The sequence below is a fragment of the Pituophis catenifer genome, unplaced genomic scaffold (assembly GCF_029215685.1).
Source record: "Pituophis catenifer annectens isolate HBS135680 unplaced genomic scaffold, rPitCat1.0.hap2 SCAF_2, whole genome shotgun sequence".
Classification (NCBI taxonomy): Eukaryota; Metazoa; Chordata; class Lepidosauria; order Squamata; family Colubridae; genus Pituophis; species Pituophis catenifer.
In genome coordinates, this window is record NW_027256882.1 from 260264674 (window position 1) to 260286001 (window position 21328).

The following is a 21328-nucleotide window of genomic DNA, read 5'->3' on the forward strand; positions in this document are numbered from 1 at the left end:
AGTAAAGGATGAACACATAATGAAACAGAAAGCAAGCTCTTTGAAAAGACAATTTGTCCCACATTCAGAAATAGTCTTGCTCACAAACTGGAGGCATGGAGCACTTCTGATTCAGCAGCCTGCTAGATGCGCAACTTGATAATTGGCCAAACCCAACATTCATTCTCCTGTCAACCTAGCAGTTCAAAACCATGCAGATCAGGGGTGGATTTCACTTACCTTTACTCCCGGTTCGCAACGGGAGCATGCGCAGATCGTCAGTGATGTCAAGGTGGGTGGGTGGAGCCTCCTGCCGCCATTACTACTGGTTCGCAAGAACCAGGCCGAACCGGGAGCAACCCACCACTGATGCAGATGCAAGTTGATAAATAGGTACCACTTTGGTGGGAAGGTCACAGCATTTTGTGTACCTCAGGGTACAGTCATGCTGGCCATATGACCACAGAAGTTTCTTCGGACAATGCTGGCTCCTCGGCTAAGGCTAAGAGACATAAGCACTGCCCCCTAGAGTTGGATTTGACTAAATGGGAAATCTGTTCCCTTACCTTTTAACCTTCATTCACCTAGACACTCTTTAGCAGATATTATGGGTAGAGATGAGTAGTTGTATTTTCAGCCAGCAGTTTGAAGCTCAGTTGGAGGGGAAGGAAACCAAGCAGCTATCTTCTGTAACTTCTGAATTAAAACTATAAAACAGCATCCTTTACCATCCTGGAAATAGGAACCAGCTGATAGGGCAGCAAATTTTAGACCAGTCAGATTTATGCCACCTCAAGGAGTGGTGGATTACAGTATACTTTAACCTTGTTATCTGGCTATCCCATATACAATGGCAATGAGTGTATCATTAGAAGACTTGAAAAAACAGGTTAAGGTTAGACCATCATGGAGAAAATCAATCTATCCGGTTGCTAGCAGTAAAAAAGGTCTTGATTAATCAATCTGGCTTTGCATTAAAAAATGTAATAAGTAATGCTCTAAAAAAGTAGCAAAATGTACTACTTGTGATAGCAGACCCATACTACTTCAGTTGACTCCTTGGGGAAAAAAACCCACCATAATTATTATTACTCTGTGCAATGAAGTATGTAATTTCAGAGCCCAGATCATTTATGATGTATTGACTTACAATTTTGTTTTTTTTTTAATATCATAGAATGGCTGCCCAAGAGACTTCTGCAGATATCAGTAACATTTCAGAGCTGGATTCCACTTATATTGAGAGGTTTTACCCTCAGGCAAATTTTAATTTTAGCAAAATTATGGAAGAAATGGAGCTGGAATACCGGCAAATTCGCAAGGAACATCAAAGAGGGTTTAATCCTACAATGAGAAGTGAAGCCAAAAGGTTAAAAACTTTCCTCTCCCTACCTACTGGTTGTAAATCATCTTGGGCACCCTCAGAAATGGCTGCAGCTGGCTTCCATTACATCAGTGTTAAGACTGCAGTACAGTGTTTTTGCTGTGGATTAGTTTTGCTTGCAAGAAGTCTTGAAAGGTCACCTTTTGAGGAACATAAAAAGCTATGGTCCAGTTGCGAATTTATTTTAGGCAAAGAGGTTGGTAACATCTCTAAATATGACATTCGAGTACAGAATCCAGAGAACAATTCTTCAGAAGTAAAAAATAAGCACAAAGAAATGGAGTCAAGACTTGAATCCTTCACCAACTGGCCATTTTATTGCAAAGAGATACAGCCTGCTTTACTAGCTAATGCTGGATTTTTCTTTACAGGTAATCCTAAAGCATATTTATTTTCTAATTTCTAAAATTTCCATGCTGCAAAGAGAACATAAAACATTACAAGTTTTTGGTTGAGTTGCAAAATTTGGCTAATGGGCTGCTTAACAACCCTGCCGTTTAATTGTACCACATTTCCAACACTTTTTGCTGTTGAGAAATATTACCATTTTTATGTTGATCAGTGGCACTATTCCCACTGTACATCAAGCCACAAACCCAAACAAGCCTTCTTACCGGTGTTTCTGGCAGCTCATTCATATTAAATGGGCTTTTTGACAAGGCAGGGTCCTTATTCATTTTCTCCAGGAGGTGCCTAGACCATAAGCCCATGGACCAAAAGAATTGTCTGGGGTACCAAGAGGGTTACTGTTGTTGTTTTAAATGGTGGCATTATTCTTTTTTATGTTTTTGACTGCTGCTTGTAAGCCACCCATCCAGTGTTATTGTATGTAAGATAGGCAACAGTGCAAGTCCAATAAACAAACACTCCTGAAGTTTGAGCCCTGGTGGAACATAATTCAGAATTGCAGGCTAACTCTGCCCACAGCCTGGACTTTGAATGTCAAGGTTGACTCAGCCTTCCATCCTTCCGAAGTAGGTAAAATGAGGACCCAGCTTGTTGAGGGCAATATACTGACATTATAAACTGCACAGAAAGTGCTATAAAGCACTATGGGGCAGTAGGTAAGTCTAAGCCAGTGATGGCTAACCTTTTTGCCGTTGCGTGCCAAAAGCAGGGGGAATGCAGGGGGGTTGCGCGCGGGCGTGCCCACACCCATAATTCAATGCTCCCCTGCCCCCTCGCATATGCACATGTGATCCCCCTCTGCGACCCCTGCTTTTGCACGCAATGGCATGGTGGGCCTGGTAGGCCCATTTTTTGCCCTCCCCAGGCTCCAGAGGCTTTCTTGGAGCCTGGGGAGGGCAAAAACAGCCTTCCCCAAACCCCCCGGAGATCCCCCAGAGGCCGGAAACAGCGCGTTTCCCGACTTCCGTTGGGCCTGGAAGGTCCAAAAATCAGCTGGCTGGCGCGCACATGCTCGCTGGAGCTGGGCTAGAGCAATGCTTGCATGTCCACAGATATGGCTCCACGTGCCATAGGTTTGCCATCATGGGTCTAAGCTATTACTATTGCTATTTTACCTTGGCCAGCCAAGTAGAAGTTTACATGTTTTGTTCCATAAGCATCCAGTAGAAGCTACAATTAAGTCTATAAGTTCAATATAGTATTTTGTATATGTACTACGCATACAGGATGAATCTATTGTGTTTCATAAACAAGGATGATTAATATAGCTTTCACTATCAATACAATTTTCTGCTTGTTTGACATTCTTATTGTACTGGTTTGCCTTCCAGAAGGATAGCTTCAAAGTACCAAAAGTCAGATGAATAGCTCAGCTCTGTGTAATTGTCTTTCATGCAGGCATAAAAGATACAGTTCAGTGTTTTGCCTGCTCTGGGTGTCTGGGAAATTGGGAAGAAGGTGATGATCCATGGAAAGAACATGCAAAGTGGTTTCCTGAGTGAGTAATACACGAGACAAGTTCACAATCCCTTTATATTCCTGGTTCTAATATTGAAGATAGCAATACTGTAGTTATATTCCCAGCAGCTGTGACCCCCCCCCCACTACCAGACCCCTTGAAGCAAATCCAAGATGGCCAAATGAACAGAAGATCCAACAGTATCTTTGATCTATGATCACCAACCACAAGCTTGTTTGCTGACCATGTCTCCAGATTATCCTCAAAGGAAAGCACCAATCATTGTAGGGTGATAGTAATATGGCCTCAGAACAACATAATTCAATACTCATCCACCACAGGGCCATTGGAATGGGATTTTTTTTGTTACTTGTATAGAAAAATGCAAATTCCATACGCATTCTCAGTTACAAAAATGTTGTTAGAATATCTTCGTTGCTCTGTGTCTGTGAAACACTCTCCCTTTGGAAATGAAATAGAATTTTACCCTCTCTGCATCCTGGAAGAATATTTTTTAAATGTAACATTTCAAACAGTTTTAATAGGTTTTAAAACGTTTACTTACTGTACGTATGTTTATGTTAATATAAACTGACATTATTTTTTATTTGAACAATGCTATGTATTGCTTTAGCAATATTAAAAACAGCGGGCGAAGAGCATTAGTAAGTTGAGCGTATAAACTAAATTCCCATCGTGGTTGGATTTATAGGTAAGAGTTGGTCAGAGGTTTCTAAGGCATCAAATCCTGATCCAACCCAATATCTTAAACATCAGTAACAATGATGAAATTTATGTCATTACGTAAACATATTACCATATAAGTAAAAACAAAGGAATGCTGAATGAGAAAACGTAATATAGGTTGACTGAAGGGGTGCTTGGAAGTCTTAGGCTATCCTAATTCATTCCTGCCCTTCCAGGATGCTGCTTGGCTTCTTATTCCCAAATAACAAATGACTCTATCTGGATTGCTTGGGATGAACAGGTAGAAGAAACAACCCTTTTCACCATCAACAATCCCAAACTATCAGTGTTCCATCTTCTATCACCACCATTCTGAAAATTGGAATGGTAGTCAGATTTCAATATAGTAGTTTTGTTACTAGAAAAACAATATAAATACTATGAATAGATACATTTATGCATTCATTTCTAGTGGGCAAAATTCCAACCTAATACCCTCAAAATATCTTGGACTATAATAACCATTGCCAGCTAGCATTGCCAATAGCCTGCTACAGCAGATAGTGGAATTTATAATCCAACATTTTTGGCAGGCGCTAGCTAGAGGAACATTGTTCTTGGATATTTGTATGCTAGTTCTAAAGCAAAAAAGTGTAAGAATCCTGAGAATAAAAACTAGAACAACATGTCCTTCTTATTTCATAATAGGAAGCTCAATTTGTTCATTGTATAAAATCTCCACAATACAGCGTACCAATTACTACATATTTACATTTGTGCTTTAAATTCTTGGTCAAATGCCAGGACAAATTGAAATTTCATTAATTGTTCATATTTCTTGTGATAATCTAAAATATATAAATTGCCATTATATTATTTTATAGATGTGAATTTCTTCAAAGAAAGAAGTCCAGAGATGAAATTAAACAGTATATTCAAAGTTATTGTGGATTTTTTGGCATTACGGTATTCTTTTTTCATTTTTATTTTATTGAAACCTGATTGTTTAAGGAGCTACTCTTAATGGGATAATCCTCAAGGTCTTAATTTTTGTGTTAGAAAATCTAACTAAACCTCATGAAAAGTATTTCTCTCGGTTCTCTTCCTTCACAAAATTAAAAGTTAGAATGTTTGAGTATTATGGGAAATTAAAGCAGCAGTTAGCTAATGCTGAGATCTGGGGGGAAGGGAGAGTCAGAACAATCCTAATTGGAGGACTACCAAAGGGGGGGAAACTGCATCTGTTCAATAGTTATTTGTCAAAGTATAAACTCATCACAGATCAAAGAAAGGTTACTTGAACAAAAATGCTCAACAGAGTCCTTAGAGCAATTTATGTATAGTATTTATAAACTGAATTCAAAGCATCAGTGTAACATATTATCAAAATAATAGAAGAAATAGAAACATGAATAAAACTAATTCTAACAGGTTTTTTTTTCTTTGTTTTTTTTTAAGGGAAAGCATTTTGCAGCATCTGCCAGGAAATGTTTACCTTCTGACCCAGGTACAATAATGGAAATAGAATTCTAGGCTTGTGATTTAAATCACAAGGAAGCAGCGTAGATATTTTGGATGTTCAAACTTGACCATTGGCCTCATTGCCAATTATGGATCTTGGAATCAAAAATATCTGAAGAATATGAGACTGCAAGACCATGCTAATTGTCACGAGATCCAAAATGCCATATGATCTGCATTATGAGTTCCCTTTTCCTATTGTAGCCTGCTAAAACTAATTTTTAGTGTTTGTAGAACACATGTTGCAAAGTGCAATCACTGCAATGAAAATTCAATTATCTGCTTGTGAACACCAAATCAGTTTCTATAGAATCACATGCTTCTTTGGCTTCTTATGCTTGTACGAGTAGAATTGCTATCAGTGGTTGCGATCATGTAGCTGTCTATGCACAGCAAATATATCAGTTCAGTGTGGACAGGGCAGGAATTGATTGCAACAGATAACATTGTCCAATTAATTGTTTTGTCAAAGCTTTGAAACATTTCAAAATCTGCTGAATTTTATTTATTTACTAGCACTGTGTTTATTTTAAACACCTTTAATTAAGAGCTCATGATGGAGTACAATTGAACTCAAAATAATTTTTTTCTCTAATCCCATCCTATGCATAATTAGTGAATGCTGTATAAATGTCTCTCTACACATAAAAAAAGACATGCAGTTGATGATTTTCAGTTTTCTTTATGTCGTTGGTTTGAGTTCTGGGCTTGGCGACTTGATTGCAAACGTTTCATCCCCACTTTGGATAAGCACATTGAAGATGTCTCCTCAAATGGGGACGAAACACTTGCAACCAAATCGCCAAGCTCAGAATTCAAACCAGCAACATACCGTATTTTTAGGAGTATAAGACGCACCTTTTTCCCCTAAAAAAGAGGGTGAAAATCTGGGTGCATCTTATACTCTGAATGCAGCCCCACCCAGCCTCGCAAATGAAGATTTCAGAGGCTGAAAGAAGCCTCTGAAAGAAGCTTCAGAAAAAAAGCCTCTGAAAGGCTTTTATCTAAAATAATATGGCAAGCAACAAAAGAAGAATCAATAAAGGTTCTAACCAAACTATGCTAACAAATCTGGAGAATGACACAATAACCAACAGATGGGAAGAGGTTAATCTTCTGTTAATACCAAAGAAAGGAGATTGAATAGACTACAGATAGTCCTTAGAATAAAAGCCTCTGAAAGAAGCTTCAGAAAAAAGCCTCTGAAAGAAGCCTCAGAAACAAAACCTTTTTTTCTGAAGCTCTGTTTTGGAGGCTTTCAGAGGCAGATTTTTTTTTTTCTGAAACAGAGTTTCAGAAGTTTCAGAGGCAGAAAAAAAAGCAAGGCACAGAGCTCACAACCAACAACCTGTTGCTAAAATTCACCTCTGGAAACAGCTGATTGGGGGTATTCTGGAAGGCCGATCTACCCACCAATCAGCTTTTTTCTTACTCCGGTGTGTCTTATACTTCGAAAACTATGGTAACTACCAACCCGAGCTACTAATATTCAAAGACATTTCAGTTTTCTTTATTTACAGTTTTCTGGGTCTTTTAAAAACAACATACATTTTCTTCTCTACTATAAATCATGAAAATATGTCTACTTGACAATATCTCAGGCATTTCTTCCTAAACTCTGTGATGTTTTTGGTTGCAAAAGAGGACCTAGAACCCCTTCTGAACATCTACAAGGATGAAGAGATTCGGCTGGAATCCTTCAAAACATGGCCACAAGATGCGCATGCTGATCCAGCAATTCTGGCTAAAGTAGGTTTCTTCTATACGGGTAAGTCCGCAATAATCTTACCCTTATTTACCAATGTCTGCAAAGTGTTATTGGAGTTTGATTTAAATTTTTGTATTTGCATTCAGTTCTAATTAATAATAACATTCTCTTTCTAATTCCACATCTTGGTATTCTTTTACTGTTTCAAATAATATTTTGGAAACAGTTTACATTGTTTTAAATCAAATCAAAAGACAGGTTTTGGAAATGATGGCTATATTGATGAAATTTTAATTCAGTCACCTAGGAAACTTGTTTTTAATTTGTTAAAATTCCTTGTATATAAAGCAGTGTTTCTCAAGTTTGATGCCTTTAAGATGTGTACTCTTCAATGCCCAGAGTTCCTGGAATTCTGAAAGTTTAAGTTCACATATCTTAAAGTTGCTGAGATTGAGAAACATTGATGTACAGTTCAGAAGTGGGTTTCACTTACATTCGCTACCAGTTCAGAACTGTGAGAGTGTGTGCATGCTCATGCGCAGATCATCCATGATGACGTCCGGGTGGGCGGAGCCTCCTGCCACTACCGGCAACTGGTGGAAACCCACCACTGGTACAGTTAAACATTAACCATTCTAAATATTTAACCTTACTACTGTTTGATGAGGTTCTGCATGCTTGGAAAATGATTCAGAGGAAAATAACTTCAGCTTTGAGTAAATGTGAACACAGCACTTTTGTGGTACTCATTAAAGCAGCTCAACTTTTTTCAAGTTTTATGAAAGCTTCAACAAAGGAGCAGTTACTTTAAGAGACATTTCAGCTTTAAATAATATATTCCTTAAAGTGTCAGCATGCTTTTCTTCAGGCTTTCATGGCCTATTCATTATAACCAAGAAATTATGCTTGGTTGAGGGCTTAGCTCTACGTATCTTGTATTTAAGTAAGGAAGCATGTACAAAGGTGTCAAAAAAAAGGAGATGGGAATTTAACATAAATGATATATCTTGCTATATATACATTTTCTTGAATTTGTGTTTTGCCTAATAGAAGGCCATGAAGACCTAGCTCTTCACTCACTCGCTGGGGTAAAGTGATAGGAGCCTTGGCATGTTGTCAAGGCATTCTAGGATGACTAAGGAACCTGGTTTTTAGCTTTTAGTGTTATATTTTTCATGGTTTTATGTTTTTATAGTTTTATTGTTGTAAACTGTCCAGAGGCTCTTGTGTGTTTAATCACACTTGGCCAATATTCTATTCTGTTCTGTTCTGTTCCGTTCCGTTCCGTTCCGTTCCGTTCCGTTCCGTTCCGTTCTTGGAATCCATATAGCCTCATATCTGGGCACCTATCTTTCTCAGTCCTTTACTGCATAAGATTGATGAAAGAACATGGGAAAGCTGTTAATTGTTAATGGTGTGGTTTTTAATGATTATTGTTTTTCTAAATATAAGTCAACATTGATGTCCTAAGTTTCTGTGACCTTAATATATTCATTCTGTTCTGTAAAACTACCCCAACCAACATTTTGCCTCATTGAGCGGATGATGTTATGGCAGTCCTAGACATACTTTTTATAACTCTCAGTCCCAAAATCATAAAATGTATTCCCAAGACCAAAAACTGTTAGCTCCCTGTATTAGGTCCTCAAGTTGTTTAATTCAGCAGTCACCAACTGGTGGTCCGTGAGAAAATTTTGGTGGTCTACAGAAAAATTATTTGCATTTTTTGTATTGCACTAAATCAGGGATCCTCAAACTACGGCCCCTGGGACAGATACATGCAATGAACTTTTGTGTTGCTGCAGAGTCTCCCCCTTAGGGGTCTTTTTGTGTGGGTAGGAGAAATTCTGAATTGGGGTCTGCTTCAGCAGGGTGAGGCTTTGGGCAAAGGCTGGAGGGAAGTGCCGCTGGTGGTGAAGAGCTGGAGGGCCTTGTTCCAGTGGGACTGCATCATGGCCTAGAACTGGCTGACCATCTCAGCCTGCTGAGCCTCCAGGCGCTGGTACCTGGCCTTGCACTCCCGCAGGTCTTCCCTCTGCTTGGAAAGCCTATGCTCATAGTCCTCAGTGAGGTGCTTCTGTTGAGTCTCCTTCTCGGTCAGATCCAATTTGAACTGAGCAGCTGTTTTGCCAACTTTTTCTCATGGTGGTTGCTTAGCTCCAACAACTGCTTCCTGTTGGGGCCCTAAGGTGCCTGGATGGGGAGGCGAGGAGTGGCTGGGAGGGGAGGGGGTGAATTGAGGCTGGCGAGGCGCTCTTCGAAGTGAGTGACATTGAGTTGGCCACACCCACCCAGTCACATGACCAGCTAGTCATTAGTCAGATCATATTAGTGGTCCACAGGATTTAAAATGAATTTAATGGTTCCTGAGGTCCGCAAGGTTGGTGATCCTTGGTTTAATTTATTTACAAGAAAAGCTACACATTTAAAAATGAGAAGAGGGTCTTCCATTTAATTATACCTAAGGCAATCAGGACAAAACTGATCCTATTTGATATATGGACCAAACAATGGCATTCCAATCCCCATTTCCTGGCAAACTAGGTGTCATCATCTGTTCATATTGCCTGACAAGTTAGTCCTTCCAGGTAGCAGCCAGGTTCTCATAATCACTCTCACATATCACCCTCCCTTACAGTATCAACTCATTTCACCCCAAAAGGACCAATTCTATGCATTCTGATAGATGTTCCCTTCCTTCTACTTATAAGTAAGAGAGTGAAGGCTTTCATTTTCTGATTTTCATTTAGCATTGTATCTATTATTAATGATCTTGATGTAGTGTTAACAAGTCAACTGAAACAAAAGGAAGTATTACAGGTTCTGATAAAAATTAAAGAAAAATATTGATCATACACTGATGACAGTATTCTTCTCTCTCTGTCTCTGTCTCTGTCTCTCTCTGTCTGTCTCTCTCTCCCTATGTATGTTTGTACATATACTACGTGTATACGTGCACACATACCCCACAATGTTGAACTGCTATTGCCTTTTTTGTAGGGAAAAACGATACTGTACAGTGTTTTTACTGTAGTGGGTGTCTAAACAACTGGAAAGAAACTGATGACCCTTGGGAAGGACATGTGAAATTTTTCTCTCAGTAAGTGAAGATTGTACTGAATTATCTCATTATAGATATCTGAATTATATTTATAAATATCATTTATAAAAATGATACAATTGTTTGTTTATAAGTTACAAATACTTGCCATTCTTGTAGAAATGAATAAAATAATAAATAATAAAAATAAATATTTGGATAAATATGTATGTTTTAATTGGTTGGTTAAATTACTCTCTAAATTGTACTGAGGTGTCCTCCTAGGGCCGTGATGGCGAACCTATGGCACGGGTGCCACAGGTGGCACGTGGAGCCATATCTGTGGGCACTTGAGCATTGCCCTAGCTCAGCTCCATCATGCATGTGCGTGCTGGCCAGCTGATTTTTGGGCCTTCCGGTTCCACCAGAAGTTGGGAAATGGGCTGTTTCTGATTTCCAAAGGGCCTCTGGGGGTGTGGGGAAGGCTGTTTTTGCCCTCCCCAGGCTCCAAGAAAGCCTCGGGAGCCTCGGGAGGGTGAAAAACGGGCCTACCGGGCCCACTGTGCCATCACGTGCCACAAGCAGGGGGAGTGGGGGGTGTCACACACACATTGAATTATGGCCGTGCACACGCATGCGCGGCCCCCCTGTGCTCCCCCCGCTTTTGGCACACGACGGCAAAAAGGTTAGCCATCACTGTCCTAGGGAGTTTGTTCTAACTCTCGTGAATTTACTGGTAGTAACGGTAAGTAGAATCCACCCCTGTGTGAAGCGGTATATAAGTCTGTGTGCTATTGCTATCATTTCTATCATCTTCATTAGCACAACATACAGAAAGCTAGGATTGGTGACGGTTATAATTCAGCCATCACAAATGGTTCTAGATTGGAGCAGACCACATAGTCTATTGATAGATCCTAGGCTGTGATATAGGTATAGAGATATAGTTTTATTTGTTTGAAAAAAAGAAAGCAACTTAAGGCAAACAGACTGGTTGGTGCCAGCTAGAACATCCAGATAAAATAGCAAGATTCAACCATTCAATAGTGCATTATCTAAGGATATACAAATACTAGTGGTATCTGATACAGTTCATTTTGTTGATGTCAGTTAACACAGCTATTCTTTAATAATGCATTGCAGTTGTAAGCTATCAGATCCAGAAAGACAGATATCATCGGAAAATAGCAAAATGCAACCGGAGGCTGAGTCACAACATGAAAAGGTAAAACAGAGGGTAGCTAGGATTTGATGGGTTAACTTTTTCACAGTAGAAAGTAATTTCCATTTGTATAAATAGAAGTGTCAGAGGAAAAAACAAGAATTGCTTTTTTTGTAATATTCTAAGAAATTGTCCCTGCTGTGCACAAATTTTAGATTTTGGTTAGAAATTTAGGTTGCCAGTATAGACCCACACAAGAGTGAATTTCACTGAAGAGGAAGTGATTGCTTTTATAAAGGATACTAAACTATCAGAAACTAAAAAAAGGATACTACATTTCTTATTTAGCTAGTATAATTAGCTTACATCTTATATAGTGCAATACCTCCTTTACATATTACACAACCAGTGATGGGATTCAACCGGTTCGCACCACTTTGGCGGAACCGGTTGTTAAATTGCTGGCTGGCCCCGTCCTGCCCCTTCCAGAAGTCCCCCTGCGACCTGTTTTTGCTGCCAGAAGGCTGCAAGGAGGCCTACAGGGCCCAAAATGGGGCATGGGGGTGATGCTCCCCGCCCCGCAACCTGTTTTTGCTGCCTGTCACACCCCTGGCCACACCCACCCAGCCAATCATTAGGGCAGAGAACCGGTTGTTAAATTATTTGAATCGCACCACTGTACACAACATCTATTGGTTGTGCTGGATCTTTATATAATTTTTAGTACCATTAATTGTAAATGGATGAAATAGAAGAAGGTTCAATGTCACAATGATCATGTTACTTCTTAGAAGTTGATACTGAGGTAGTGGTAGTGGCTCTAGATTTGTTCTAGATTTGTTGTCACCTGTGTCCCAGGTGAATCATGTACAGTAATCAGTGTGCAATCCCTATGGTGACTGCCTAGCCTGCATATGTGGAAGAGCCATATCAGTGCAGTAAAGGTTTTCATGCTATGATGTTCCACAATATTCTGTCTTGTCATCCATGAAATAATGGTTTACATGAAATTAATGGGATAGATTGTAGTTGGTGCCACCAACTATTCTGAAGACACCCTCCCTTTGGAATGCCAAGGAGTCTCTTCAAATTCTACACTATTATCTAATAGCAGGGTAAGACCAGTGGTGGGATTTAAGTAATTTAACAACCAGGTCTCTGCCCTAATGATTTCTTCCAACAACCAGTTTGCCAAACTGCTCAGGAAGTTAACAACCGGTTTTCCCAAAGTGGTGCGAACTGGCTGAATCCCACCACTGGCTAAGACTAAAGAGAACAAACAGAAATTTAATATTTTAAAAATATTTTATTTATTTATTTAATTAATTAAAAATATTTTAATAAAAATAAATGATAAATAAAAACGTGTCCTTCTCAGTGCTATACAAGACAGAATTATATGCTTAATATGCTTTTTTTTTAGCAAACATGTTACAATGAGAATCCGAATGAGATAGAAGCTATCAGCTCAGCCACAACCAGTAAGTATTTCACCACACGCAATGACATGAATCACAGAGATTTTGCCTTAAATTTTAAGATAAGTATGTGATGTGTTCCGTTTATTCAGGGTCTAATAACCCTGCACTAAAAACACCTGTGTAGCATTTGTATACAGTTCACTGATTCAACAGTTTTTTTTTTAAGGTTTACATTTAAATTAGCATACCTAAGCTTTCAGGCCAAATGAGGGGCATACAGTCAACTGCATTGCACAACTGGATATCAAAAGAGATGCCTTATGTAGATTTTAATTTATTGTATACTGTAAATGAAGCCTGATATGTGTCAGGTCACTGGTCTAAAGTAAAGTATGAATTTATTATAATCATAATATAATTTGGTGTCTTTGACTCCTAGTGATTGCTTAAATAAATCCCTGCAGTTTTCTTGGCAAGGGTTTTGTTTTGGGAATGGCTCGCCCCTGGCCTCTTTCCTAGGGCTGAGAGACTTATAGTCTCCTGATTTCTAGCCTGGTTCTCTGTCTCTCTCCCTCTCTCCCTCCCTCCCCCGTCTCTCCTCCACACATAGGAGCTATCATAATTATCATAATTATCTTCATTAAACAGTTTAAGTTTACAGATTTATTTATTATATTTATTACATTTATAAAGCTGCCCAACTTGTATCAAGCTCTGGACAGCTGACAATATACTAATTCCTTTGTTTGTCTTAGTATTCTATTATTTTACCTCTGTTTATACGCCTTTTCATTTTCCTTCCTTTTTATTATTGTAAGCCACCTACAGTAGCCCTATGGTGAGATAGTGGGAAAATAAAGTTAACAAATAAATAAATGAATAAATCCACAATAATAATCTACAGCTGTCATTTGAGAATCATTATTGAGGATATGATGATTATTTGGTGTTTCCCAAACCAACATTTGCTTGCCGGACAATTGCTTGCCGGACTTTCTTTCCTTCAAGTTTCATCTTACCAAAAGGATTAATTTCTGATGTGCATTTTTATTTTGCTTACACAGTCTGCAAAATATATAATGCCAATATATTCATGGAGAGCTGGAATCTTTCTTACAAGTACTTCACACATTTGTGCTTCTCATTAAGCAATATTTAATTGCTTTAAAATTACTATTTGCATATTGAAAACATTAGAGTGGCAAATTCTCAAATTTCATTCACCATTTCACCATTCGCTTATATAGATGTATATTTATATGTGCAATATGTATGTCCTTGATTGGATCGCTTTGCAACATGGTAATTAAGAGCAGACAAGTAAACCCACTCTATATTAACATTTTACTTATTTATATATACCGTACATCACATTTAGAGTAACACTAGGAAGTGCGCAAGTAAGACACAGCTTTGCTATAGGTATAGGCTATCCAACAGGAGAACAGCCAACTAAATGAAAATGTACAATTATAAATAAAAGTTACAGTTAAAGCAGCTCAAATCAACTTTATCAAGGCAAATATCTCATTTCTGCTTTTACAGATATTGCTCTGGATGAACGTGAATGGCTGCAAAGAAAGCTCTCAGAGGCTTATAATGATTTCAGTTTCAGGAAAACGTTTTCTTTTGGGGATCACACCCATTTTGCCGTTGACTTGAAATTGCTTTACGGGGATCTGGCCATTGTCTCCAAGGACATCAGTAACCAACCACAGCAGCAGCTGACCTTGCCTGAGGTCCTGGAGAGCTTTGATTCCATTACAGTAATAGAAGGAGAGGCAGGTAGTGGGAAAACCGCATTGCTTCGGAAAATAGCAATTCTTTGGGCCTCTGGATGTTGTCCCATACTCAACAGATTCAAGTTTGTTTTTTATTTGTCCCTCAATTCTGGGGAACGTGACCAAAGTCTGGCCGACCTTATCTGCAGTCAGGTAATAGGGCTTAAAGGGACCTTGACTGAAGATTCTCTGAAGAGCATATGTCAAGGTTTAACTAACGAGGTCCTGTTCCTTTTGGATGAGTTTGACAAAATGAATGGGCTTCCCTGTGCAATCGAAGATTTGATTCATAAGAACTATTTGAACAAACACTGCTTGGTTATTGCAGTTCGTCCTCACCAAGTTAGAGGAATTCGCCAACACGCCAACACTCTTCTCAGTATTTTGGAATTCCCTTTAAGTAGCACCCTCTATCTGTTAAGAAAACTATTTTCATACAATATTCGGCTTTTGGGAGACTTTTTTATTCAATTGTCCTTTGAAGAGACCATGCGTTCCATGCTGAAGACTCCCCTTTTTGTTGCAGCCCTTGCCTCGTACTGGGCTCAGAATCCCAATGGCGAAATATTCACTGGGACTGTCATTTTAAAAGCCTACATGCTGTACAGCTTGTTGAAATATCCTCAAGAAGTGGATCTCATGAAAGCTGTGAGGTCTGCTTGTGGGGAATTAGCTTTACAAGGTCTCTTCAAATCCCACTTTAACTTCAGTGAGAAAGACCTGTCTGAAGTTGGGGTTAATGGGGAGGAAGCTCTCTACTTTGGATTGCTGAGCAAGTTTACTGCCCAAAGGCTCCAGCCACTCTATAAGTTCTTCCACCTTTCCTTCCAAGAATTTCTTGCAGGACAAAAAATGAGTGAGCTCCTGGCTTCAGATGTAGAGGCAGATATAAATAAAGGCCTGGAATACTTGCAGCAAATCAACTCATTTGTGAAAATTAATGGGCGCTACCAATATATTTTGAGATATGCTTGCAGTGAACCATCCAAAGCAGTACCCATAATAATATCCCACCTAATGAATTTACTCAGTTGCAAGAAGTCACTTGAAAGCCATTCAGATAATGATATTTATCTGCAGCAAACTCCAGACCTTAATTTAAAGCAATATAAGCTTATCAGCATTGCCTCTACTTTGATTCCAGAATATTATCACTCAAAATTCACCGAAACTGTACTGGTATTGGCTACTGAGTTAGCCTATCAAAGCAATATGGTTTCCAGTTGTGCACCTATGATTTTAGAGTTTCTGACTGGGAAAGAGGTTCCTTTATATTTGTTGAAAAGTGGATCCATCCATAAATTATGTCTAGATTATCCAGAAAGTTTGTTCTTACCAAGTAGATTTGAGGAAACGCTTACAGGAAGGGAGGAACTTATTGATATGGCTGCAGCAGAAAGTGCTTTTCTCAACTTGAAGGTTCCATCGGTTGAACCAATATACACTCAAGGTTTTCAACTCTTCAGTAATGTTAACCAGCAACTAAAAGAAGACTTAGATGATATTAATAGTTTTAGGGCCTATAGATGCAGACAGATTCCGGATTCCATAATAGCTCCATTTCTCTGTGTGAAAAGCCGTGAGAAGATTCCGTATCTGAAATTTGCTGTCAAACATATGACTTCCCTTGAAGCTCCTGATATTCAGAATTTAACATTGCTCTTCTCATTTTTTGATAATATTGAACTCAATTTGCAAAATTGCAAAGGCCTCCTTGAGAATATCAAAACGGCTGTTGAAGGGAACTTGAAGTCTTTTAAAATCTGCAGCTTAGATAATACTGAACTGAATGAGCTGGAAGAAAACCTACTTCTTTCAATGTCTTCTCTTGAATCCCTTGACATTAAGTGGAGCGCTTCGGTACCAGGTACTTCTATCTATTTTGCTTTTAATTTATAATGCAATATTCAATATTATTGTATCTTGCAAGATTCTAGGTGCCTGTTACAAAAATATTTTTTCATAAATAAATTGGGAAATACTGGAGAATTAGGAGCAACATAAGTCGTTACCAAGTTCTTGCATGAAGAGTGTGGTAGTGGGAGAAGACTGCTTTTGATTTTGCTTGATTTATTTGATACTTAATAATAAGTATCATTAAGTCTGGCAAGCATGTCAAACCAACTTGCCATAAAACACACTAAATACTGTGTTCACAGTAAGCATGCGCAGGATTTCATGATAAACCTGAGTAATGTATTTTACATATTAATGTACAAATAAATGTATTGACTATCTGTTTGCCTCATAAGTTTCAGAAACGCTCTTTGCAAATTTGGACAAATACACGTTTTTAAAGGAACTCTCGTTGAATCTATCTGACTGCCAGAATATATTTGATACCATTCCAGAGGGGTTCAAAAATCTTCGTAACATTGAGAAATTGATCCTCCGCAACGTTCAGTTTAAAACAAGTTCTGCCTGGCTCGGTAAGTGCTATGTGTATAAAATTCAAGAGAACTTTCAATGGACAATTGGTTGCATATGGATGAAAAACTGGGAGGTTTAATGCTTTTTTTTTTTTTTTTTTTTTTAATTTGATTTATATGCCGCCCTTCTCCGGAGACTCAGGGCGGCTTACAATGTGCTCAGCAATAGCCTTCATCCTTTTTGTATATTTATACAAAGTCAGCTTATTGCCCCCACAACTGGGTCCTCATTTAACCTACCTTAGAAAGGATGGAAGGCTGAGTCAACCTTGAGCCTGGTAAGAATCGAACCTGCAGAAATTGCAGGCAGCTGTGTTAATAACAGGGTGCATTAAACCTCTGTAGTACCAAGGCTCTTTTCTCCTTTTCTCCTAAGATAACACCATTCTTTTAAAATGTGACTCTCTTAAGTTATATTAGAACTGAGAATTCTTGTTCCTGTTTCCGAATGTAGCAAGTCCAGCTCAGAGGACTCTTAAGTGGAACAGATAGTCTTTTGGTGAAGAAGGATTCACGATTCAGGCAGTCACAACCATGTGATAGTAATCTCTAAGTGTGTAACTAAGAGCAGTAGCATCCCGTTGTGTATTGCATTGTTCCAAACTGTTTAATACTGTACATCACCCAGAGCTGTGATGATGTTAGGCATTTAATAAATAAACAAATAGACCCACCAACCAATCTAGGCAAAATGCTGATTGCAGCATTAGGATCCAACCCCAATCACTTTTGTGCATGTATTGGTGGGGCATGGACATACAAATGGATTGGGACTCAAGCATGATGTTGCAATTGCCTTTTTTGTCTATTTTGACCCCCTCTAATGGGAAGCACTAATTAGAGAAAAATTGGGTTAAATGCATAAAAAGAATGTGAGGATTTTAATAAAGTCACTGTGTTTCATTCTTAAATTTTATTTTTAAAATACCGTACTGTTAATGGTATAATCATTAAAAGATTGTATTGCCACAAAATTCTAGGGCGCTAACAACGAAAAAATATATATACAAAAAGTACATATGCTACAATGCACATGTTTGTATATAGCTTTTCCTTCATATCCACATCACAGACCAATATGGAAATCAGGTTGGAAGAAACTTGCAATTCATATCATGAGGAACTAGCTGAAAATGAAACTGGCAGATTTGTTCATGCCTAGGGTAAAAAAAAGGAATAAAGTGAAATACTAGCTTATGTAAAATAGATTCTGAACTAACATGAAGAAAATCTACTGTACACCTGACACTATTAAAGTCAAAAGTAATTTAAAATCCTTCACATCACATTTTCTTTTTTTCTTTTACAGTTGAACTCATACGGAACTTTCCAAATCTCTCTCTCTTCCAGTTGCAAAAATCAACTGGTTTTGATCTGGGAGCTCTTATGAACGCAATGTCTTCCTGCAAGAAGCTCACTGAAATTCTACTCAATGACTTGAATGTTGGAGATGAAGATCTGTATGCCCTTAGTAAGAAAAGTTTAATGGAGAACTTTTGCAATATTAATACCAAATTATATTTTTGCTTAATAACAAACAAATGATAATTTAAAGGCCACAAAGTTCTTAATTTAAAATATATCTCAGAGATTAGAGCCTTCTATGCTGACCTGAACATACCGATATTTGGAGAAATGATGTATCTGGTTGTTTTTCTTCTATTCTTATACACACATTGCTAGGAAATAAGAGTGCTGGATATGCTGTTGTATTTGTAATCAGAAAAAAACATAAAAGGTTGCCTGCAGTGGACAGGAGGAATAACTCTGAGGAAAAAGAGGAAAAACTGATAACCAAGACAATGGTTGAATAAAAGAAACTTGAGTCAGGGCAGTACTGTAACTTGAGAAAACAAGAGAAGTTTCTTTTATCTGTTTTGGCACTGGCTCTTTCTTCTACTACTCAAGGTCATTCCTTCTTCCAATTTCATTCCCACAAATAATCCAATTTCCTTTTCATGTAGCAAGAGGTCCTATGAACTGGAAGATTCAGAAGTGTCTGTGTCAAAATCTGCAGGATGGAGACTGTGGTATTGTAATCAAAGCCATATTATTTTGTACATAGATTGATATTACATTCATATACAAAAGGATAGAGCTTAAATTGCGGTGACACACCCATCATTTTGCAGATTTTGGCCATAAAAAACCTAGATAAATGAATTACAAGAAGCTTAAAGAGTGATAAAAAGCATTTTGTTATTGTAAAAGTATTAGTGATATTTTAGTCATATCGTCTGTTGATTTGAATTGAAGGCAACTATTTGTAGTTGTTCATTCATGCCGATATTTATTTTTATATGTTGCAGCTGCTGTTTTACCAAATTTTACAACATTAAAGATACTGAATCTTTCAAGATTGTATTTTGAAAACAAGGAAGCATGCACAGCACTGGGTATGGTTTAACTTTTCATTCCTGATGAATATGTTCTGAGGTTTGGTATAATGCTGGCCTAGAAAATTCAGCATGTATGATGTTGCATTTTCTTGAACAGGTTATATAGTCTATCTAGACTAGACAGTATGGTTTCCTGGGAGACACCCAATGTCTTTTTTTTTACTTTGCAGCATTAGCTTTACGTTCTCTTATGAATTTGGAAGAATTTGTTCTACCGAATGGAGAAGGAATAAGGCATGCAGCTAAATTGATTGTTCAACAATGTTTCCATTTTCCAAATCTTCGTAAATTGGAGTTTAGTCTGTATTTAAGTGCTGAAGGCCTATTGGAAATAGGTAAGTTCTTAAAACAAATAATCTCTATACAACTTTTCAGCATAGCCCCATACTGTTCATCATCTAGTTGATAGATTTGGCCTGGCCTATCTTATCCCCAAAATGAACATGGAGCTGACAAACACATTTTAAAAGCCCTTAGAGCAACTTTTGACACATAAAAGTCTGCCACATAACTGACATAAATTATGTAATGTTCACGTTGTCATGCAAATGATGTAAATGGTATTTGTTTCAACTACATGATGCAACTAAATATATAATTTGCTTCAATTGAAAGAAAATGTAATGCAAATGATATCTCTGGCTATTGATACTCATGATCTAAAGTGTGGGTTAAAACCCACAGTGATATCCCATACATTATTGGGTTATTGTGCAAATGATGTACATTTTATAATTCTTTAACGTATGAATTAATAATTCTTGCAATTGATGTTAATTCCATAAATTGCATTCTTTGCACAATGACAGACTGATGCTTGTAATCCATTTCCCTTCTTGCAAATGCCATTGAAGGCAATAGAGCCCTTTGTCTGTGATGGTTTCATTTAAATTCTAGAAAGGAATTTGGACATTGCCTAAATGGCCCTTCTAACTTTCTCAGAAGATAGTGAAACCTAATTTTGTAAAAGTGTTTGCTACCATGGAATAACATTATGTCATGTTGAGGGAAGAGCTAATGCTTTAAAATATTTAAAGTCAATGTTTTATGTTCAAATGAATCATATAAAGTTTCATTCCTTTTTATTATAAAGAGGTAGCTCTTCCTTTTTATGCTAATTTAGTATTTCTCAACTTTAGTAACTTTAAGATATGTGGCTTTTAATTCCCAAAATTTCCTAGCCATCATGCCATCTGCACTGATTTTTTGCTGTCTGTATTCATGACATGACATTGAATACAATTTATTCGAAATAATTTCATTTCTCTACTCATTGCTTTTGTTTCAGCAAAAGTAACTGCTGATAGAGGTTTTCAAAAACTTGAATTTCTATGCCTCTCAGCCAACCATCAAATTACTGAAGAGACTTGGAGAAATTTCTTTCAAACATTGTCCAACATGCCAGACTTACAAAATATGGATTTCAGTCGCCTTGTTACACATCAAATCAAATGCCAAGCAGCAACCGTGAAATCTTTTGTCCAATGTGTTTCTCGACTGCCCAACCTCAGGTCAATCAACATGATTGGCTGGTTGTTCGATGAGAAGGATCTCAACATGTTTGAGATTATGAAAGAACAACATCCCCAGTCAAAGGACTTAAACTTAACTTGGAAATTTATACTGCCATTTGCACCTATTATTAATGAATAAAGAAGTGGAATGTACTTCACTGTACCATATTAACATTAGTTGGCATGCCTTATACATATTCTCACCATTTATTGACTTATTTTAAAATTTATTCCAGTGTCCTTTAATTTTCTTTTTTCACAACCAGATTCTCATTTTTTTGAAAGCTCTTCCCCATCAGTATTGGTACCAGTTCCTGATTGGTACCAAACCCCTTTGGTTCCATGGCATAGTTAGCATGGGCAGCTGAGATATTTTACTTACAGTTCAACTATAGCTGAACACCACTTGCAATTCTGTATATTGCTGAAACTTTGG

The 21328-nt window shown here is 37.9% G+C and overlaps 1 protein-coding gene across 1 annotated transcript; it reads left to right on the forward strand.

Moving 5' to 3' along the window:
- The first annotated feature begins 1157 nt into the window (after nt 1-1157).
- NAIP (NLR family apoptosis inhibitory protein) lies at nt 1158-21031 on the forward strand. The gene is made up of 14 exons (XM_070935809.1): nt 1158-1734; nt 3170-3269; nt 4802-4883; nt 5376-5424; nt 7081-7206; nt 10147-10246; nt 11330-11411; nt 12772-12829; nt 14315-16417; nt 16803-16979; nt 18289-18450; nt 19289-19375; nt 19549-19713; nt 20667-21031. The coding sequence occupies exons 1-14, from the start codon at nt 1158-1160 to the stop codon at nt 21029-21031; spliced, it is 4233 nt and encodes a 1410-aa protein (XP_070791910.1).
- The last annotated feature ends 297 nt before the right edge of the window (nt 21032-21328 follow it).